A 23,767-nucleotide genomic window follows, 5' to 3' on the forward strand; every position below is an offset into this window, starting at 1 on the left:
CCACGCACTTAACCCAGGCCGCAACAACAACTGTATGCTAGCATCACCAGCCGATACCCAAGGACCCTTCAGCTGCCAGCCCTGCCGGCACTCCTGCAGCACCGCCAGGAACACGGAGCCAGCACAACACGCCCGCAGGAACAAGAACGAACCGAAGACCCTGCAATGCATCCTCCTCAATGTCCGACCACCTCACAAACACGCCACTGAAATCTGGGAAAAAAGCAATTGAAGACAGAATCTCCACACACACGCATAATAGCAAAGAACTCTTCAGCATCATCAAGGAGTTTGGCCAACCCACCAGCGAGTCTACTGACATCCCTCCCTCACAAGACCTGTGACAGACTCAGCACCTTCTTCCACCACAAAATCAAGAGGATTTACGACAACTTCGACGAAGACGACCAACACACTGAACCCTCACAAACCACCTTCGACACCCTGAAGCCAACGATTGACAACTGGACAGCCCTCACCACCTCACCATTGGAGACACACTGAAGACGATAAAGTCAATCCACTCCGGGGCCCCCACGGACCTCTTCCCCCACCACATCTTCAACAGAACTGCTGACACCATTGCACCCATGCTCCGCCACACCATCAACCGCATCCTGGCGAATGCCTCCTTCCCCGACAACGGGAAATGCGCCGAGGTCAACCCCCTACCGAAGAAGCCCTCAGCAGATCCCACCGACCTCAAAAACTACAGACCGATCTCCCTGCTCCCATTCCCAGCAAAAGCTACCGAGAAAGCCATCAACAGCCAACTCGTCACCTTCATCAAAGAGCACAACATCCTCAACTCCTCTCAATCCAGCTTCAGAAAAAGACACAGCACAAAACCTGCCCCCCTCACTGCAATAGACGACATCCACACCCTACTGGACAGAGGAGAAACAGTAGCCCTCATCCTCCTGGACCTCACTGCAGCGTTCGACACAGTCTCCCACCGTACCCTTATACGCAGACTCCACAACGCAGGGATCCGGGACAAGGCCCTCGACTGGATCCACTCTTTCCTCTCCGGCAGAACGCAGCCGGTCAGACTCCCTCCTTTCCTCTCGGACGCTACACCAACCACCTGCGGAGTCCCCCGGGGATCCTCCCTCAGTCCTACGCTCTTCAACATCGACATGGCTCCGCTCGCCCCCATCGATAGAACCTACGTACTCAACATTGTGTCATACGCAGACAACACCCAACTCATCCTCTCCCTATCCAACAAACCCAACAGCGCCAGACACAACTTTCAAGAAGGCATGGAAGCTGTAGACAAATGGATGAAAAGCATCTGCCTAAAATTCAACACCGACAAAACAGAAGCACTCATCATCGGCCCGAACCCCGACGCCTGGAACTACACCTGGTGGCCCACCGCCCTCGGAAGCCCTCCCTCCCCAACGGACGACGTGCGCCTTGAGACCGTTACGGGTGAGTAGCTGCGCTGCGTTTAACAAGCACCTGTTTGATTGATTGATCAATCCTTGTTTGTTTACTTAAAAAAATTATAGAGCTCTTGACCAAAAATCTACGGAGTAAACAGTTACAGCGCAATACTTTTGCAATTAGTGCAGTGTTTTGTATTACAAGAATCTGTCCCTGGGTAACCAAGGGACTACTTAAAAAAACAAAAAAAACATGATGAGTGGAATGCTCGAATTCATCCCAGCAACTTTTTATACTCTGCTGCGTTCCAGTTTTTTTGCCTCTTTGGCATTCCAGACAGGAACCAACCATAAGCATTTCTAACTTAGCCCCACTATGATGGGAACAGTCCAACCTGAACATCGAGTCAAAAAAACAAGCAACTCCATAATGGTTTATTCCTTGTTTTCCTCATCAGTTTGATGCAGTTTTTATCCTAAGGCAGAATAAGCACAGTCCCATGTCTGGCCATAATGGTCAGGTTTAAGATGTCTCGCTTAGAAAAACAAAAAAGTGATGAGTGAAATACTGGAAATTATTTAGGGTGCATTCCAGTAAATAACCTTTTCACCCACTATGCCACTCTAGATAGGGACCATGCATATGTAATTCACACTTGGTCCTGCTCCGGTAGGAACAGTTGGTCCATACTTCCATGGCAGGTCCCCCAATACAGGAAGACAAGCAATTCCAGACCAACTTCAGACTTGTTGGACATTATTAGAGAGGTGCAGCTAGAGACAGAAAGAGGTACAGTGAGCATGAGACCCACGTCTGGACTTTATATTTGTGATTAGGGCATCTCACTTGTTACAAATGTACTCATTGATGCAGCAGTCACTGCCAAAGCTTGCCTTTCAGTGAGAGGTGAATCCTAAAAGGCAACCTCGGGTGTGCTAATGGTTAGCAAAAACATGAACTAGACAGGATCTTACTTTTTATGTTGTTGCCAGGAAACTATTGGAAACTATTTGCATTTGTAGGTTTGTGTAGGAGAAAATGGGAACTGGAAGCCCAATCGCTGTCCCAGCAAGTGCTGAATTTGCGCCTGAGGTCACAGGTGGGGGTCATCAGCACTCATTATTGTGTGTCAGCACATATTTTTGATCAACAGCATCCACACCAGGGGCCCTATTATGTAAAGGGCAAACTTTTGGCCTGGCATATGCTGTCCACTATTCTAGTGGGCACCTTGCACCAGTCCAAACGACCCTCATTGATGGTAGGTTTAAAGGCAACCTATATAGAAAGCTATCCTAGTGATAGCTGTGGAGAGCAGCCTTCAGGCTAAGTCTTGAAGGAATGTAAAGCAGCTTGTTTTACCAGTTTATAATCTCATGAATGACCAAATGAAAGGTGAACCACATCAGGTATATATAAATAAAATATATGTCTTTATTCTAAACATACTCCTCTAGTACCTTTCTGAGGCTAGAGGCAAAAGCGCATCAAGTAAACTTGTTTAGCACACAGTAAATTAGCACAGTATATGTTTTGCCCTAGGGCCCTCACAAACTATATACTAAGAAAGTGGTATAAGAACCAGGACGGACATAGATAGAAGGCCTAGAGCCAGAAGAACCGCTGGGGCCATCAGAAACCACCCAAGGTAGTGACAAAGGGGACCCACGGGGGACGCGTGCTGTGTCTAAACACAGCAGCGAATCACCATTAACTTCTATGGGGAAAGTCGCGGTTGGAAAATTACAAGTTAAGGACACTTAGAAGAGGACTTGGAGCAAACCCCTTTAGAACTAGGCAGTTCTAGAGTGAATACCCACAGGAGCACTGGAGTACTAGAGTTACCTCAACCAGGGAAGCCGGGTGCATAGGTGTCTTTTGGTGTCGGGTTTCGTCGTTGTTTCCAATGGCGAGCTGCGGAAAAGTGCTGCAGGCGACCAAGTCGAAAGTGTCCGGATGAATCCAAGCCTGGATCGGAGTCGAGAGGAAGCTGAAAGCAGAGGGGACAGAGTCTTGGTCACTAGCCAGTGACCAGGAAGGCGAGGAGAAGATGTCAACTGATGTCGGGTGATTTCAGGTGAAGAAGGTGAAGCTTGACTCTTCAGCCACGATGTCCAGGAGGCATTGAGGATGATGAGGAGCTGGATTCAAACTGTCCCATAAAGGATGTTGAGTGCTGTGGTGTCAGTTTTAGGATTGGACCCAACAGCCTTGGTAACAGCAACCCACGCAGAAAGCAAAGATTGGCTTGGAGGGGAGTCAGGGCACATCTGGAGCAACCAGGAATGCCCAAGAAACAGAAGAGTTACCTTCGTGGGGACCCACAAGTCGACAGACCAAGGACCGCGAAGGAGCCTCGAGCACAAATGCTAGAAGCGGGCCCACGGAACACTCGTGGAGTGTAGGCCCACAATCTTCAGTGCAATTGGTGCTCAAGACTTGGACTACAAGTAGCCCAATGCACAACTTCAGGAAAGCTCGGGAAACCAATGCACTTGCAAATGTGCACGGTGTCCAGGGGTCCCGATTCCACGGTTTCGTGAAGGCTACAGGTCTCAGCTTTGCTGTGATCTCTTGTCGGCCTCGGAGATGTCTGGAAGTCTGGGTCCTGTGTTGCAAATCCTTAAGGATCCGGAGGGAGCCTCGGAAATGCAGACCGGCAAGATGCTTCTTTGGTGCTTGTATGAACAGGGGAGTCCCTCCTTGACCCCAAGGGAGATTCTTCCATCTTCTAGTCAAAATAGAATGTCGAAGTTCCAGGATATATGTTGCAGAGGTTCGTCCAGGGTAATCTAAAGTCCTAAGAACAGGGTTCCTATACTTATAATAAGTTTAGGGGTTGGACTAACTCTAAGGTCCCACTCTAAGGGCCCACCTATGGGAGGACCTGGGGAGGGGGTGGTTACACCCCTTCCTCTTTGTCCAGTTTCGCGCCTGAGCAGGAGCTGAGGGCCCCAGCAATCGGTTTGAACTGGAATATGCACAGGGACACCAAGTGTCTCCCCAGCACTGTCTGAAAAGCATTCTCTGAATGCACCCACCCAGCCTCAATACACTAAAGCCTGTCTGGGAGGTGGTTACACCTCCCTGTGACAGGAAACCTATTGTCCTAGCCTCCCCTGCTGGACTTTTGTCCAGCAGGAGGTTAGACCCGTGTCTGTGGCTGTGGCATCCATTTTGTGATGCCAGAGCCCTTTAAAACTATTACCGGTTAGACCAGTGTGTACATGTCTCTCCCTCTAAAAGGGTGGAATTCTACCTCCGCCGCGAGGACTGGCGGGCGTGGGTAGGATTCCCAAGTGTTTGACACCAAACACAGCATGTTTCCATGCAGCCATTCCAAAGTTAGCATTAACCACAAGGTTATAATGAACTTAAGAGTATATGGTCTGGCTGCATCACAGAACAGCTACAGAGAAGTGATTCCGAAAGCTGCAGAGGGGTCCTGCTCATGCTTGGGCACCCTCTCACACAAACCCAAGCACTCTGCGTTCAGGATTGTCAAGGCCTGCCATAGGAGTGACTTATAGGTTTATATGCGTCGGTGATATAAGGCAGATATAGGTAGCCTATATCTTAGTAAGGGGTGCATGCACCACCTTACCCAGGCTGCAGTAGCAGACCTGTGGTGCCATTTTGGAAGGCTTCCCAGGGGTGGCATAATACATGCTTCAGCCCCTGGTAGGCCTCTGGGGTACCTATGCCCTTAGTACCTAAGGTACCATATACTAGGGACTCACAAGGGTAGCCTAATAACCAATCTGGAGTGTACCTAATGTACATGCAATCAAATTTATAGAGGAAAGCAGATAGGCTGGGGCCCTGATTAGCAGGATCCCAGCCAAACTAAGTCAAAAAACATCAGAACACCAGAAATAAAGTGGGGGCAACCATGTAGTCAGATTCCACCTTCCTACATCTACTTCCTCCGCTAGGGATCTAGACATTTTATTTGATTCAGCCCACTCCTTTTCTGCTCAAATCAGACTGATCTCTTTGGTCTGCTTCCTGAAATTTAAAACCATAAGGAAATTTGTGTATTTGGTCCTAGAAGAGATCCGTAAAACGATTGTTCCTTCTATGGTAACCTCTCGATTGGACTGCCAACAGTCTCTATCTCAGCCTGCATGCTGGTTTGACATACAGACTTCAAAATGCAGCTGCAAGACTAAATACAGAGAGTTTTCCTCCCTCAGCATATCTCCCCCCATCTGAAGCGAAAGCACAAGCTCCCTGTGGTAAAGCGCATTTAAGTTAGAGCTACTACTCTGGCCTTTAGGGCACTTTCTGGATCTGGTCCTCGCTATCCATGGAACATACTGATCCCCTACACCCAAGAGAGAGTGCTAAGATCTAATAATCTCCACTTACTGCAGATTCCAAACTTTTTTGTAAGGTCGGCAGCAGATGAAGCTCATTCATGGTGCTTAAGGCCAAGCTCTAGAATGGTCTGCCACCTATGCTCTGCTTGGCTGGGTCATTGGTTATTTTTAAATGAAAGTTAAATGCCTGGCAACCTGGATAATGTGGTGGGATTTCTGTGCCTGCTTTGAGCGTCGGGAAACTTCTACTGAAGCAGCTGTGTGCTTAACAAATATTAATTGATTGATTGATTAGAGGGACCAAATTGATGTAATCTTCCACATAGGATAGTCCAACTTCTTCATGGACAGCAAACATCGGTGGCCTGGGTAACACACCTAGGGCACATCTGCATACTCTATTTTCCTCATCCAACAGATATGTTGTGACTTTATAACCCCACAGCTAAGAGCCATAAGCTAAAACAGGTATGCACTTTCTTTTATAGATTTCGATAAGAGGGGCAGTGACAGAACCACCTCTCCTTCAGAAAACAACTCAAAACTTGGCTATTTGATAAGTAACACCCCCCCTCAAGCGCCTTGAGACCCTCCGGGTGAGTAGTGCGCTATACAAATTTTTACTTGACTTGACTTGACTTGACTTGAATGTACCTGCTCTTACTAGCTGAGACAGGATCCAACCTGTTAAGATATAATATAGAAAAAATAGCTGCCAAAACATATTGCCAATTCTCCCTGTTAGTTCACCATTGAGCCCAAATATAATAGTGGTATTAAGGTCTAAATAGTGGGTGCGTAAGAAAAACACCAGGACCCTTTCGACTACCATGGATTCTAACATTTCTCATAATTTGGAACTACCCCCACTGGTAAAAGTGCAAGCCATATCTATGAAGGCTAAGTAAACAAGACCACCATTAGCTTTTGTATTTTTACTAATTAGTAAATGCAAATTGTGGCACTGCTCATGTGTTTCCAGTCAGCTCTTAAGCCATACTATAGGTCAGAGACAATTTTTTTATCAGTGGCCTAGGATATGATTTGTTAACAGTGCCAATTACTTTCATGGACCAATCCAGTACAGAGATTAGCATGTAACAGTTGGGGGATGCACAGTACCATTTATAGCATCATTTGGTATAAGGGGTGCAGATAAATCTGCTTCCAGCTTATACAGATCTAATGGTATCCCAACATGCCCTAGAGCTTTATAGACAGGGCTTTCTCAAATGGTTTCTGCCCCTCCTTCCTCAGTGAATTCAATACTGAGGGAAAATCTTGGCGCCTCAGGTTTTGAATCAACACTGACTATATCAGATGTGTTTGTAAACGTTTCTTAAATGAGCCACCCATGCATGTGCGCTAATTGTGGTGCACACCACATTTTCTGAAACTTTTTGGGGAAATCATTTGCCCTAATGATGACCTTAAAAGAGTCTTTACTAACCCCCAAAGTATATGAGGTGGAAACATGTTGGCATTTTCTGATGGGGATCTATTGGGAGTACCACCTCAAACATAAAATTACTGACAATGATTCTGATATGAATCTTTCCATGTAAAGGACCTATTAACCGCATCGCTGCTGCGTGATTTCTCCCCTACGCTGCTTTTTTCAAAAGCCGAATTAGATGACGAGCTCAGCTCGTCATCCGCACACGCCCCCGTGGCTGATGACAAGCTGAGCTCGTCATCAGCATCGAAGGGGTTAAATATTTCCCTTTTTTAAACAACGCTGAGCGTGGGAGCATTAAACTGAATATATAACCCCATGACTTTATATAAGGGGTAGGATAATTCATTGGAGTGAGTTACCTTGGATTGAGCGGCAACAACTCACTATTGTTCAGTGGAAAAAAAGTATTTCTTCGAATTTCTATTGTTTTATGTAATTTTGTGTTGTTACTAGTACTGATTAATTTTTATTGTGTTTTTTGTGTATATTGATGCTTTGTTTGTACCAGCTGGATATGATTGCAATCAAGAGAATGGCAAATAAGCATGAAATATATTTGAGATAAATACTCAAGCACACAAGATTGATGGGAATGTTGTGCTTTTTTCAAACTAATGTTGAAAAATGGCCACGTGGGGGTTCTAAGCATTCTTGTGTTTTGACATTGACCCCGCCCCACATAATAGGCCTTACTCGATCAAACCCCTTTGATTTGCAAAATGTAATCTAGGACACAAGTACAAAGACTCTATTCAAAGAGTAGCCGTGAAAAAGGACCATGTGATATGATTAGTGCACATAATAAAGTAGGATCACTCACCATCCACCATAAGCAAACATTCCAGAGTAAAATGCCAGGGGAAGCCTATCCAATGCCAGTGAATCGGTGTTGAACGAATCCTGGAAATTTTCATAGTGACCTAAAAAGAAAGACATTTATAAAAAATACTCCATAAGTGTGTAAGATGTGTACCAGATCATATGCCATACATGAAAGATCTACGAGGCCAAGCAAATTAAATGCCTAATCAATCAATCAGAGTACTTAAAACGTGAAGTCAGGAGAATAGCATACCCGCCTTTTATTTCTTCTTCATCCACTGTGTAAATTGTGCAAATGAGACTTTCTCAGTTAATCTGATATTCTTGCAGGTATTGTGATGCTAGACATGAAACATTTACTTTAAACTAATTCACAATTTAACATGTAAGTATGTATGTATGTGGATATTTTGGATAGCACAAACCTAGCTACATACAGTGGAGCTATGTACATATTCAAGGGCAAGGATACAGTCAATGAGTGATAAGAGAGAAAGCTGGTTTTTGGACCTTTACAGCAGCATAATGTTGTGCACTTTAAAGAGGCTTATCTTCAACTCTTTAGAGCAGGGTTAGGGTGGTCCTAACGAATACAAGAATGTTGTCAGATCCTAGGTACATTGCTGTGGCTGTAGGAAACCTATAAAACACAATGGTGGGCGATGAACTGGTTTCCCAATAATATAAGTAAGTGTTTGCAGTGGTGAAAGCTACAGCTGCAATTATATTTCACTTAACAAGGATTAGAGCCTATTTCTAAGCACATTCGCCCAGTTACAAAAGTCAAAATGTTATTGGATTTAAAGGTTATTACACAAAGGAGACAAATATTGCTGACATTCTGTATTAGATGCACGTTAGAACTTACAGCGTCTTGACACATAATATCCTTACAATATAACTGGACAGATGTGCTTACAAAAGGTCTGTTGACTGGGGTAGCAGGAAGAGGGGGTATACAAAAAACTGGCATCATTCACAATGGCAGAGACACACACTAGGAAAAGAGAGAAAATTAGTCACTAGTGTAGTTTTGGGGGAGTGGAGAGGTAAATATGAAGCTGGACTTCAGGTGAGGTAGTCCTAGCTCACTGCTGACTTGTAGAGGATTATGGGGTACTCACTTGTTAGATGTATGTTATGTTTAATCAGCCACGCTATGTGAGCACTGGACCATGTGGAATATCTTGGTAGTCTAAGGCTTCAAGCTGTCATGTCTGTGCAGTTTGGGAAATAGCTGAAGAGTATGAGACTAAGCTATTTCTGCTTTTCATCATCTTGTGGAAAACTGTGCCATAGCAGGACATAATCTGTAAATTTGGTGACATCTGACAGTTACATCACTTGTTTAAATCCAAAGCTTAAATTTCAAGGCACTAGAGTAATCATGTAGCTATCTTTTGTAGGTTTGTGAAACATGGATACAGGTTGTATGACTAAAAGCTAACCACTTTTTACATACCGTGAGATATACCTCTACTATTTAAAGCCAATACCTGCAGACGTTGTAAGGATCATGTTGTTCCAGCACAGAGACCTCCAGCAAGACCCCCGAGGCTCTCTGAAGCATTCCATTCTGCCTTCATAAACTAGTACCAGATTTGTGTTCTCTCATAGACACAATCTCCTACCTCTTGGCCCTGTGCTCTAAATAGCTGACAAACTATTCCAAACAGACAACAAACCAAGTTGTCCAGATATGAGCACCACCTCCAAAAACTCAGGCGTATTATTTATTTATCTGCGGGGAACAAACGTAAGGCCTAGAGATAGCACAGTGAGAGTGTAAGAGCTTTAAATAGTTATGCTACGCTTTTTCTATGTTTTCACTGGTATTGAAAAGCTTAGCTGCTTTTTATTATCTTCTGTGATCTTATCAATATTATATACACTAGGTGTCTGCAATTTAAAATAACTATATAAAAATAAATATGTTGAAGTACGGAATCCATGTCAAGTGCTCTTGAGCGTGTAAACCATTAATGAATGATCGTTTGGATTACCACTGCGTCTTGTTGTCAACACAAAAATATTGAAACCACCTCTTTTATGTACTCGGTGGGGCTTTATAGGGTGACTATAATCTGTCGTTCACATTCAGCGCTGGTGCATTGGACTAAGTTCACTTGTGTTTCCCGGGAATATGAAAATAAACCTTGTGGAGCTGAGCCAAAGACTCAGTTTATGCAACACAGGGTATGTGTCAGATGAGGGATACCACTGCTATGTGATGCTTGAGATAATATTTTCTGTTATCCTGATTAATAGCTCTGTTGTTTGGGGCCAGAGCCTGTGAGTTTCTTCAAACCATCAGATAGTTCTACTGTGTGTCTGATATTTGTTATGTGTGTCCCTATTCATCAATTATTATTAAGAATTTACTTTCTGAAATACTCAATATGGCTATAACGACATCAAGAGATTTCTTTGCATCAGACCTGAGCCGCCTGTTTATTCCAGCAGGCATTTTCCCCGGTGTTACAGCCATTGAAGGCCAGTTTTTGAAGGCAGAAGTCTCCTCACTGCAATCACATAACCAAGTGGTCAAGGGCTGTCTTTATATTCATTACCAGGGTTTTGTTCCAAGAGGCTATTAGGCTGACAGAGCCAGCATGTTAAGCTGGACAGGTTCCCATACAATGTGATCCTTCACAAACAAGGACCTCTCTGATGCAGTCATTCAGGGAGCTTCTATCTGTAGCATTTCCAGGACACTGGCTAGAGTTTCTGAGATGTATGACCAAAAATTAAACTGCAGACTGATCACCAACATATTGGGTGTAGCTCGCAGGACAGATATGTATGGCTTGATCAGGTTTCACAATTTGGACACTGGTCTCATCACAAAACTAGATTTATGGAGCTGCCATGCCCCATTATTAATGCAATAATGAATGCATTGCTGCTGAAAATTCCCAGGAACAAATATTCTGAGCCCCCAGTTTTCCCATTCTCTTATCCCCATGCACTGAAGGATAGAGGTATTCTAACACTTCTCCGCCAAAGGCCAGCTACCATGCTGTGTGCTTGAGGTCAAAATGTCTGGCTAGCTCCCTCTGTGTGAACCCGGCAGGCAGTGTGTTAGTAAGCACAAGGCTCACTGACCATAATCCCTCTTCAACATGTAGCTTATTATCTTCAAAGGGCATTCCAGGGTGAGATCAAACTCTCTGCTCACTCATTTACATTTTATAATAAAGTCCTCCTTACCGACAGAAACATGGAAGCTCTTAAGTCCAGCAAACTGAATTATTTTTACAGTTTTAGAGTTTTAATTTTTCTCATATTTGACATAAATCTTAATTGGAATTCAAACACTTGATTAAACAATCTATTTGCTGAAAAGGGTAAATTAAAGAGCAACGATCAGAAAGGAAAGAATAATACTGTGCAATAACTATATGATACACTTTGGCAGAGAAAGATGAAGCAAGCCTGACAGTCTTTTAATATAGCAGCTTGCATATATAACTTTTACCATGGGGGACATCCTGTTATAGGACCTGAGGTGAAATGCAGAGGCTAATATTTTAAAGAACGTGGACTTGTTTCTGGATTTAGTTAGAAGAATTAAGAGGCATAATTGAAACTGAAAATTCTGAGTGAAGATGTCTGATAAATCAAAATACTGGGAGAACATAAGATGCAGCAGGAATTGCATGTGCCCCAGCCCAACGGTATCCCCTCTCTAGTCATACATATGACCTACCTGAAAAGAGAGCCACCATCCCAGGAACAATGATTAGTGTGATGGTCACAAGTTTCAGAGCCATAAGAATGGTTTGTGTATTAGCAGCCCATCTTACGCTGCAGCAGTTCAGTGCGATGATTAGAGCTGTGGGTAAAGGTAGAGAGGAGAGAAGGTTTAGTGCAGATAGAACTTCAATGATGGGCAGCAGCCAAAAGCTTGAGTAACATTTGAAACAAATCCATTTCACATTTTAGGAGAACTAGAAGTAATTTACAATACAGGGAACATCATATGATCATGATATCCTCTCCAATGCCAATGACACCCAACTAATTATCTCCCTGACAGACAAAACAACCACTGCCAGAACCAACTGCATGACCATGGTAGCAAACTGGAAGAGATCCAACTACCTGCAGTTCAACTCTGACAAGATGGAAGTACTGGTCTTTGGCCACAAGACCGCCCCATCGGTCTCCATCTGGTGGCCGTTGGAGGTAGGACTAACATCCAAACCCACAGACTAAACAAGAAATCAATGGACATGACGGCTCAAGTCACTGCATTGTGCACCTCCTGCTCCCACATCCTACACAGAACACCAGACAAACCATCATGCAAGCACTCATCACCAGCAGGTTGGACTACGGCAACACTCACTATGCCGGAGACTGCAACCAACTGCTACAGAGACTCGAGACCATTCAGAACACTGCTGCAAGATTCATACTCAAACTCCCACCCTGAATCTACATCACACCACATGTCAGGAATCCTCATTGGCTCCTTGTGCACATCCATTTAAAATTTTCACACACACATACAAGGACCAATACAACACAGGACCAGAATGCTTGAACTGCTACCTACCCTTTTACCAGCCCACCAGACACCTACGTTCTGCCTCACTCTCACTCGCACACGTTCTCTGCATCCTCAAAAGCAAAACTGGAGGTTGCTTATTCTCTTACATCACACCAAGGACACAGAACAACCTCCTTCAACACATCAGAGCCTCCTACTCACTTCTTGTGTTCCACAAGAAGCTGCAGATAATACAAGCATCTTGGGGACCACAAACCTACACATCTGATCAAGCGCCTGGTTACCCTCTAAGGTGATTAGTGCGCTATATAAATCAATATAGCATAATATAACAGGAAACATTGTGTTTCATTTCTCAAGAAAGATACTAAAATGTATTGGCGCGTATAAAATGTAATACAACCTTTAAAGTTCATGATTTCCTCTCCTTGGTTGATACTTGAAGTCTGCCTGGACTGAAAAACCTCGCTTCCCAATAAGTATAAGCTGCGTGTAAGATAACTATGGTGCACAAACAAGGATGAGGTACACAGGTTGCAGAGTCCCCTGTAAAGGTGTGTTACATAGCCTTAAGTAGGGGAACATCCATTACGACGAGGTGTTTACACCGCACTACCATTACAACGCTGGTTTTACAATGCAAGTCGTTACCACGACTTGCGCTGGAGGGCGCTCTAGGCTAAGGAATAGTAGATTTACTATTGCAACACCTTCCCTACTGTACATAGGCTGGTGTTGGAATAGTAAATCTTACTATTCCTAAGTCCAGCACCCTACAGCGCAAGTCGTGGTAACAACTTGCGTTGTAAAACCAGAGTTTTGATACAACCTCTTAAGTAAGTGGTCTTCACTGTGCCCCTGCATTTTGCTGTGCTGATTACTGCATTCCTGCACCCTGCAAAGACAATTTTGGGAGGATGATTTATATCTTGTTTAGATTCACAAACAGTGGGGCTCGTGACAAGCTATAAGAAGTACTCCCACTCTTTGCATGCCTCAAAGTGTAAGAGTGCCATAACTTTGTGTTATCACCGAGGCAGTGGTATTGTCCTCCTTGCTGGCATCCCTGCCCCCTTTGCAATGCATTCTAAACTGAATGTATTACCTCATCAAGAGACAAGAGACAATTTTAATTCTTTTTCATCAGACCAACCTTATTCAACCAGAATTGATGGCCCCTGCAAGCACTGATTATCTTCAAGACCTACTGCACCACCTACAAAGCTGTGGTCGCTACCTCTGCAGTCAAAGGAGAAGAAAGAAATATCTACTTCTGGAGTCACAACGGAACAAGATCAGGCTCTGGTAGAAGTGTATCCAAGCTAGGGACAACAGGCTTCAATGCATAGATCTTCAAATGCAAACCAGCCCTCATTCCCTAAACACGTCTAGCGCGTACAGCGGGAAGATTTTTAGACTCCTTGGCCCACAGATGTGGAACAGCCTACCTGCCTACCAGAACCTCTGAGATCAACCACAGACCTGCTAACTGTCAGGAAGAATCTGAAAAACCTGGCTTTTTAAAAACTAACCCTTCCTTAGCATTCCACTTTTCCGCTTCCTTGAACAGGACACTCTAGTTTGAGTAGCTGTGCGCTATATTAAATGCGTTCATTTAATTTCAGGCAGTGAGCGCGTTGCACCCTAGAAGTTGCAGCATCCAGAAGGCACCTCTTCTTCTTCCTGAGGTTAGCTAAATGCAAGGACACCTATGCCTGCCCTGCCCCCTCTAGCTTTGCAGCACCTCTGCTAGACACCAAGTAATCACTAGGCTCAAAATTACAAAAATAAAAACTCAGAAGTAATCCTTTTTCAATTGTTCTCCACTGCCATGGAACTATAATCCACCTCACATCAAGGTAGACCGCTCAGGGGGCGTGGCTTGGACGCCGATGGCGATGGTCGCCTGAGAGCTCGGCTCCGGGACTGAGCCCGAGATTATCCTGAACATCGGAGGCTGAGGGGCGCCCCAGACCCCTCATTCGGTTGAGCGAGGCGACGACACCCTGCCGGGGACCTTGGTGGAGTTTGGCCGGGGGCGGCTACGAAGAACCGCCGAAGTTTGCGGAGTTGCGAAGTGCGACCCAACATGGCGCCCGGACTCCTTTGTCCCCTTGATCGAAACTACGAAGTTGAAGAGGCCTCGCGGGTGTCGACTGGCACCCGGCTTCACCATCCTCGCTTGTTTTAGACATTGGACATTGGCAGGCTCGGACCTTCTGCAACGGGTTCATACTCGATTGGACGACCGGGCGGGTGCCCACGCACTAGAGGGCACCGGGTGCGGGTGCTCTCTGATCCAGGCGGTGGTCTGCATCGCGACTCCGCAACTAGCTACGATTTCCTGGCCAGTCCAACCACAGGGGAGGCGCGACACTCTGGCGCCACAGATCAACCGAGGGAGTTGGTGGCCCTCACCCCGGAGCTATAGTGGGTGAACGGGCCTGCCCGACCCGGCGACGGTTGTCTCCGCCCCCTCATCGGTGCCCTCGGACGCCGTGGCGGTGGCGTGAGCCGAAGCGGCGGAGTCTCCACAGGCTCTGGAGAAGGAGATCGCCCATACCCGACGCGAGAACGAACTCCCGAGAAGGTCGTGCTGGACACCTATACACGAAGACGCCTACTCCGGGACCCTTACGGAGAGTCCCTGGCAGCATGGGGAAACCTAAAGGAGCCAAGGGTTCCAACCAGACCACCTCGGACTCTGAAGCCCAGGACAAGGAAGAGCATGGAGACCCAAAAAGACCTGGTGGCGCACCACTACAGCAACAATTTGACCGTGTACTGGAGGCGATAGAGGCAACTCGGTCGGCCCTCCAACAGGACATTGCTCAGGTGGCGACGGGCCTGGGCCTCCTTAGGGCAGACCATGGTAAACTCTCAGACCGGGTCAAGGAGGTGGAGGGCACAGTGAAAACTTTAGAACCGGCGCAGAGAACCCTGGCTGCGACGATAAAGGATGCCTTATCTCGAATTGAGACCCTCGAACGGAGGGCGGAGGATGCGGAAGGCCGCAACAGGAGGAATAACATTCGAGTGGTAGGCCTGCCGGAAAAAATCGAGGATGGCGATATGGTGCGATACTTGGAGACCTGGCTCCGAGACACGGTGGTCCCGGAGGGTCTGTCCTCCTTTTACACTCTAGAACGGGCCCACAGAGTCCCAGCACGGCCCCCACAGCAGGGACGTACCCCAAGGCCGGTGGTGGCGCGGTTGCTACATTTTCGGGACAGAGACCTGATCCTAAATGCCGCCAGGCACAATGGCCCGTTCCAGGTTGCGAACAGTCAGGTGAACATCTTCCCTGACTACACCTACGAGACGCAGCGCAAGCGGTTCTCCTTCCTGGCGGTTAAGCGTGAACTCAGGAGTGAGGGCATCCAATATTCACTCCTATTTCCCGCAAGGCTCCGCGTCATTGTCGACGACAAAACCCAGTTCTTCGACACCCCAGAGGAGGTCTGTGACTGGCTCGAACTGTATCGGACAGGGAAAGATGGTTTTTGCGCCTCGACCCATCAGGCGGATGAGCCGGAACAAAGGAGGCGATCCAAGAGGGTCAGGAATCGCCGCGGCCGCACGGGAGGGCCCTCGACTGCGGAGACATCATCGGAGCGGAGGGGAGTGTTGGAAGTTCTGTCGGAACTGTCGGGAGCAAGAGGCGAAGTCATCGAGGAGGAGGAAGAAAATCCGGGTGCTCAGGGGGCACCATCGGACTCGGAGGATTCAGGGGCAGACAGTACCCATACACCGGTGATCACACCGAAATCGGTGGAGGACCTTCTGGACGGACAAGGGTAACGGGGTATGCTGCCTTGTTTTGGGTGGGGGCCCGGCAGGGGGGAGGCGGTTGCCGTTCTTTCTTGCTGACAACGAAGGAGAGAGGGTTGGGGGGCTCCTGCTATTGCCCCGGCAGGTTTTGACACCGGGGGGGGCTTGCTATAGTCCTGGTAGCCTGGGCGACGAGGGCCCACTGCCTCCGCCCAGCCCGCACCTGGCCCACAAGGCCTTCCTACGGTGGCGACCGTAGGACTAGTGGGGTGTTGGGGTTGATATACATCGAGGTTTGGATGGGATCTAGATGGTGCAGTTTGGGTCCTGTTCTGGGGTGGTTGGGGGGGGGTATTGTTGGTTTTTGGGCGGTTTGGTTCTGGTTGGGGAAAATGGCCGCCATCAGCGCTGGGAGGATTGATGCTTTTTCTTTGTGGGTACCCGAACGGGGAGACTGTGCAAGAACACTCTGGGACAATGGCTGATGTTGCTAACTTGAAATGTGTTACTTGGAACGTGAGGGGGCTTCACACTATGTCCAGGCGTCACAAGGTCCATGCTTATTTAGTGCGTAGGGGAGTGCAAATGGCGCTGCTGCAGGAAACGCATCTGAACAAGGCGGAAGGGGCGGCGCTTCAGCGTAGGTGGCGAGGGCAGGTCTTTTCCACGGCGTACTCTGCTTATGCCAGGGGGGCGCTAATATGGATTAGGGCAGGAGTCCCCTTCCAGGTCACGAGGACAGTGTTGGACCCAGAGGGGCGTTTCGTGGCCATCTCAGGCACTCTAGGAGGGAGGGACCTGAATGTTTGCTGTGTGTATGCTCCTAATGTGGACCAGACTGCCTTCCTTTCCAGGTTATCGGGCTCGCTGGCCCACTTTTTCGCCGGGCCCCTCCTGCTGGGGGGAGACTTTAACTCCGTAGTGGATGTGGACATAGACCGCTCGCATCCCCCGCTCCCCGATTCCCCGGTCCGGCGGACGGCTAAGGGTCGTCAAGATTGGCAGACCCGCTGGGGTTTGACGGACATTTGGAGGGCGCATCACCCCGCGTCTAGAGATTATTCATACTTCTCGAGCCTTCATGAGCTGCATGTCAGGCTAGATGGCTTTCTTGGTTCGTCCGAACTAGTTTCGGCAGCGGTCCGATCAGAGTATTTATCGCGGACCATCTCAGACCATAACCCCCTCCTGCTGGACATTCGCTGGTTCCCCGGGACGCCGGCAGTACCCACCTGGAAGATGCGCCCTGAGATCCTCGAGGACAGTGTCTTCAAGGCGGACCTAGGGGAGAGAATCACGGATTATTTTGCGGCCAACGGCGGCTCCGCGAGTACTAGGGCGTTCGAATGGGACGCTTTTAAGGTGGTGGTGAGGGGCTACTGTATCTCTAAGAAGGTGGGCATGCGGCGTGTTATCCTGGCTGATCTGGACGCAGCGGACCGGGCACTCCGCGAGCTCGAAGTTAGCCGCCCCGGACACCCGGAATTGCAAACACAAACGGTAGAGGCGAGGGAGAAGGTAGCGGTGGAGGTCGAACGGCTCCGCTGTTTCGATTATAAGGCCTATACGGTCCGGTCTATTGCGGAGGGAGACAGGTCGAGCGCGTTGCTGGCGTGGTTGGCCAACCCTACGCGCCAGTCCCAAACGACGACAAATATGCGTAGGGCAGATGGGACCGAGGTGTGCACCCAACCGGAGATTCTTAGTTGCTTCCGGCATTACTACGAAAGTTTATACCGCAGTCGCTCCGCACGTGACCCAGACCGGCTTGATAACTATCTTAGCCCACTGGAACTCCGCACAGTAGGACAGGAGGTGGCGGAAACCCTGGGTTCTGATATCGACTTGGGGGAGATCCGCGGGGCCATCAAACGGATGGCGAGGAACCAGACCCCGGGCCTAGATGGCCTTCCGGTGGAGTTCTATGCAGCTTACGCTGACCTCTTGGCCCCTCGATTACTGGTGGTCTACAGGGAGGCGAAGAGGTTGGGTCGTCTCCCTGGCTCGATGTGTGAGGCGTTGGTGGTTCCTCTCCTCAAACCAGGCCGAGATTCATCTGACCCGGGGTCCTACCGTCCCCTTTCAATGTTGACGGTGGACTACAAAATATTGAGCAGCATCTTGGCCTCGAGGCTGCTGGGACATATGAGTTCCCTAGTGCATGAGGACCAGACCGGTTTCATCCCACGGCGGAATACGACTATGAACATCCGAAGGTTGTTCCGCTTGCTTGGGGAACCATTCGTGGATGCCCCGTCCCCGGTAGTCTTGTCGGTGGACCTGGAGAAGGCTTTTGATAGCCTAGAGTGGGACTACCTATGCACGGTATTACGGAAATTCGGCCTCGGGGAGGGATTTGTCAAATGGACTGCAGTCCTCTACGCTTCCGCTTCGGCCAGGGTTAGATCGGACCCTTTGATTTCATCGCGATATCCGGTGGAGCGTGGCACGCGGCAGGGGTGCTCCTTATCCCCGCTTCTTTTTGCACTAGCGGTGGAGCCGCTGGCGATGCATCTTCGCTCGGGAGCCCACTATACGGGCTTATGGACGGCGGCGGGCCCACATTATGTCTCGCTCTATGCGGACGACCTGTTGCTCTTCCTGGAGGATCCGGTCGACGCTTTGCGGGGAGCGGAATTAGCGCTAACGGAGTTCGGAGCGGTCTCTGGCCTCCGAGTGAATTGGTCTAAGACCTGCCTCTTCCCGATGCGTAGGGGTACCCCCACTCCTGCGCTAAGTAAGGAGATCAGATGGGAGCCCGACTGCTTTAAATACCTTGGGGTATTTGTGTACCACGACCAGCCCGACCTCCTGGATGGGAACATTGCCCGTTGCGTTCGAGCACTCCGAGGTTGCATGGACTTTTGGGCCACGCTGCCGCTCTCAGTGGCGGGACGCATCGCCCTACTCAAAATGGTGGCGCTCCCCCGACTATTGTATTACTTCCGAACTTTGCCGATCTGGGTCCCACCGGCCACGTTTCGCCGCCTGCGTTCTATGGTGATCGGGTTCCTCTGGGGAACGGGCCGGCGGCGGGTGGCCCTCAATACCCTGATGAGGCCGAAGGACGAAGGGGGGCTCGCGGTGCCGGACTTCGAGAAGTACTATCTGGCGGCGCAGCTCCAGACCTACACCCAGGAGATAGCCAGGGAATTCAGAGGCCCGGAAGACGGTAGAGGGACGGGTATGGCCAGGCACGTCCTCTCCTTTATCGCGCTGCGACAACGCTTGGTCCTACGGGACCTGTCGATGGAGGAGCGGACTATCCGACTATGTTGGAATCGGGCTCACAACAGAGGCCACCTGCGGACGCCATATGCGCCTGAAATGCCGTTGGGGATGCTGACGGCCCTCCCCCACGGAGGGGATTGGTCACGATTGGCGGACTGGGAGGATTCCGGATTACAGCTCGTCGGGGACCTGTACGAGGACGGAGCGCTCCTGTCCTTTCAAGATCTCATTGACCGCTTTGGGATTCCCCGGGGCGACTTTCTGCTGCACTCGGCCATTGTGCGAGCGATCCAGGCGCACTGGCAGAACGGGCTAGAGGAACCTCAATTGTCTCAGGTGTGCCAGTACGTAATGATGTCGGCGGGCACGGTGAAGGCGGTCACTTGCCTCTATGGCAGGCTGATTACCGAGGGGTTGGTTCCTCTCACCATACTGAAGTCCCGCTGGGAAGAAGACATTGGTAGGGAGATCCCGGAGACGACCTGGTCCCAGTTGGTGAGGCGCGCCTGGAAGGGTACACGTAGCGCCCGTTTCCAACTGGTCCATTATTATGTCCTCCATAGAGCGTACCTGACCCCGGTAAAGATCAGGCGTCATTTTGCCACGGCTTCAGCGGAATGCCCTAGGTGCCCGGCTCAGGAGGCGGACCTCCTACACATGCTATGGGCCTGTCCAGGACTGACGTCCTACTGGCAAGAGGTGGCGACGACTTTGGAGGAGGTGACAGGGAGGCACTTATCATTCGATGTGGCGGTAGGGCTCTTGCACTGGTTCCCCCATACCCCCCGGAATAAAATCTCCAGTAAATTTATTGACCTGGGGCTCCTACTTGCTAAGCGAGAGGTGACCAGGAACTGGAAGGCACGAGCTGGTCCTGCAGGCAGCAGATGGCACAGTGAGCTTTTGAAATGGGCGGCGGGTGAGAGCGCGCTAAGATATCAGCTGGCTTGGAGGCAGGGTAATGAGAAGGCGCAGGAGGCCGCGTTGGAGTGGGAAACGCTGGTGCAGGCCCTCAGGGATTATTGTACCCCTAGCGACTCCGAAAGTGAAGAAGTAACTCGCCCCGAGTCCCGTTAAACATTAGCATTGACAGCACTATTACCTTCCCCGTGGGTCAAGCAGTGGATCCTCGGTTGATGAGCTCCCTGGCGCTGATGGTGGGGGGGGGGGGAGGGGGGGTTTCACAGTTACTGGGAATTTTGAGGGGGGGTTTATTTTAGGGGTTTTGGGTTTGTTTAGAAAAGCAGATGACGGACAGTGTGTTATCCGGACCAGCTCCAGCATCCTACTGACCCCAACTGTATTTGCCGCCCAACCCCAGGGATATGGGCTGATTAGCTGCATACAAACGTTATGGAAGGGGGTCGGTGGGCTTTATTTTGTATATGTTGTTCATGATACAATGCTGGTCGTTACTGTATTGTTTTACTGATTCCTGCAATAAAAATATAATTAAAAAAAAAAAAAAAAAATCAAGGTAGACCGCTCAGTTGGTAGGGTGGGTGGAGTAGCCATTTTGTATAAGGATAAGTGGGTTCTTCACAAGGAAGATACTAGTACTTGGGGCTATTGCGAAGTCTTGGACTTCAGTATTCTACTGTCCGCTCATTTTACGCTGGGTGGGTCCTACTGACCCCCCCCGGATTGGCTGTTACCTTTCTCAAATCCTGTGCTGATGCTATTGTTGGGCCGGCGCTTCGTTTCCCTAATTACTTGGTTTTGGGAGATGTGAACATCCACATTGATCAGCGAGATGCTAAAGATCCTGGTGACTTACTAGATTCTCTTCAGTTGGCTCAACTTTCCCAATGAGTTTCTCATCCTACCCATCACGGAGGCCATATTTTGGATCCTAATTTTCCCTTGCATGTGGATGAGCCTCTGTCAGTCCCCTGGTCTGAATATTTAACAACAAGGGGTGGTGATGGACAGAGTTTCTGAATTAAGCAGAATACTCTCACCCAGTCAAGAGATCAGGGCTTGATCCATCACCGTTTTTTAGCTCACTGCACCATCCCAGCTCAGAACCTGGCTATATGCAAATTAGTCTGTTCCTGTCCGAGTGCATGATGGGAACAGGGCAAACCAAACTACCAAGCCAATTCTTACACTGGGAAGGAAACAAGCTTCCGGGGACCGGTTTCTGGCATTTCAGCCGTCGTCGGCCCGGCTTGCTTGAATCCTGATGGTGCAATGAGATTTTGTCATATGTTTCTCTTGGAAGGTTTCACTGGCCAGTTGGCCGGGTTGCTGCAATCGCCCTCCGGCTTTTGGCAAATTTGATCCACTTCACTTCAACAATTCCTTGGCAGCTGCTCGGCTCCCTCTCCCGCAAGATCTTGAGGGGAGGTTGGTTGGGTTTAAGAAGTGGATTTTGAGCTCTCTGGCAGCTCTAGCCTCTCCTTGTCCACCCAGACTTGCCAGAGAGTCGCCCTCTAAACCCTGGTTTTCATCGGAGCTCAAATCCCTGAAACATGAGTGCAAACAATTGGAGCGGATGTGGCGCTCCGGCAATGATTGTCCTTTGGCGAAACATGCGCCTAGGTGAAAACAAAAAAGTTATTATGCTGTCATTACCATGGCCAAAAGGCAATACTACTCACTTCGGATCGATCAGTTAAAAAACAATTCAAAAGAAATCTTTTAAATAGTCCAGAGTTTTTTGTCTCCCAGAGCTGAGACTTGCGCGCAGCCAGCCTCAGAGGCTTGGTGTAATGCCCTCTCCAAGTTCTTTTGGGATAAGATCTGTAAGATTCAGGCGGCTTTCTCTTCCTGCCTAAGTGGCCCTATGGCCTCTGTGTCTTCTGCTCTGCTGCCATCTGAGCCTTCCCATGCTCTGTTTGCGTTTTCCCCTGTGGATTTGTCCAGCACTCTTAAAATTCTCATAGGTCTGAAATCAGGCTCGCTTTCTGACCCCTGTGTTGGCTTTGGCTCCTGAGATCATCAACCCGGAGGTGAATATGATTATTAACACGTCTCTCCAGGAACCCCTTATCCCCGAGGGTTAGAAACAGGCAAAAATTCTCCCGCTGCTGAAAAAGCCCTCACTGGATCCTTCGATTCTTAGTAACTATCGTCCTATTTCCCTTTTGCCCAGTCTGACTAAGGTGTGTGAGAAGGTCGTGACCAGGCAACTTACCGAGTTGGTTGAGGGTGCTGGCTTATTGCACCCGGCCCAGTCAGGGTTTCGTGCATCTTACAGCACAGAGTTGGCATTGGCGAGGTCTCCGAGGTGATTCAGGAGTGTCTAGATGCCGGCGGGAAGGTAGCATTGGTTATGCTGGACCTCTCGGCGGCATTCGACACGGTGCTCCACGCCTCTGCTCTCTGCGATATGCATTTACGGCACCACCTGGGGCTGGCTCCGATCCTTCTTGGAGGGCAGGACAGAGCAGGTCTGGCTGCCGCCATTCTCATCAACACCTCATCCATTGACTACAGGTGTTCCACAGGGGTCTTACCTTAGGCCTCTCCTTTTTAACATCTATGTCACCCCTCTGATTTATTTGGCAGAGGGGTTAGGGGCTATTGTAATGGCCTATGCGGATGACACCCAACTCAATTCACTTGGGGCAGGGACGATGCAGCGGTCTGTTCTGTTCAACATTGTTTCTCCTCAGTGTTTCACTGGCTTGCTGCAGTGCAGCAGCGTAAGTGTAACGAGGAAAAATCTGAGATTCTTTTGTATGGCACATTCCTGGATAACTTTAGAGAGTTACTGTGGCCCTCTGGATTTCCCCTACCTACTTCTATGGGCAACTCTGCCAAGAATTTGGGGGTGCGATTCAAGGAAACCTACTACTCTCCACCCAGATCAAGAGGCTGGCAGGTACCTGCTTTGCAACTCTGAAAATGTTGAGGAAGTTTCTTCTTCTCCTTCCTAGTTCTGCTAAGGAAACAGTTGCCCGCGCTTTGATCCTTTCTCGCCTTGATTACGCCAATGCGCTGTACGTTGGTACTCCGGGCTATCTACTAAATAAGCTTCAAGTCGTGCAAAATTTGGCCGCCAGGCTTCTGCTGGATCTTTACAGCAGAAGCAGCGTGCGTTTCCATCTGCGAACATTGCACTGGCTTTCTGTTGAGGCACGGATCAAATTTAAAATTCTCACCATAGCTCAGAGTGCCCTCAATGGCTGCGGGCCCATCCGGCCCATTTATCTACAGAAGAGATTTTCCTTCTATGTCCCGGATCGTCAACTGCGGTCTTCCTCACAACTTCTTGCCCAGATCCCGGGGTTCACTCGCCAGAGGCTG

At 48.8% G+C, this 23,767-nt stretch overlaps 1 protein-coding gene across 2 annotated transcripts in view; it reads right to left on the reverse strand.

Moving 5' to 3' along the window:
- The window catches only part of LOC147734776 (cystine/glutamate transporter-like), a 157,690-nt gene that overhangs the window by 78,612 nt on the left and 55,311 nt on the right, over positions 1 to 23,767 (reverse strand). For both annotated transcript variants that reach the window (XR_015307540.1, XM_086953057.1), the window contains exons 4-5: positions 11,705 to 11,830; positions 7,994 to 8,093 (exon numbers count right to left, since the gene is read on the reverse strand). Coding sequence is in view for 1 of the 2 variants with exons in the window: in XM_086953057.1 (XP_086809183.1) it covers positions 7,994 to 8,093; positions 11,705 to 11,830 (226 nt within the window). In the remaining variant the exon portion in view is untranslated. The remainder of the gene's footprint in view (positions 1 to 7,993; positions 8,094 to 11,704; positions 11,831 to 23,767) is intronic.

Source organism: Lissotriton vulgaris, chromosome 1_2 (assembly GCF_964263255.1).
Source record: "Lissotriton vulgaris chromosome 1_2, aLisVul1.2, whole genome shotgun sequence".
NCBI lineage: Eukaryota > Metazoa > Chordata > Amphibia > Caudata > Salamandridae > Lissotriton > Lissotriton vulgaris.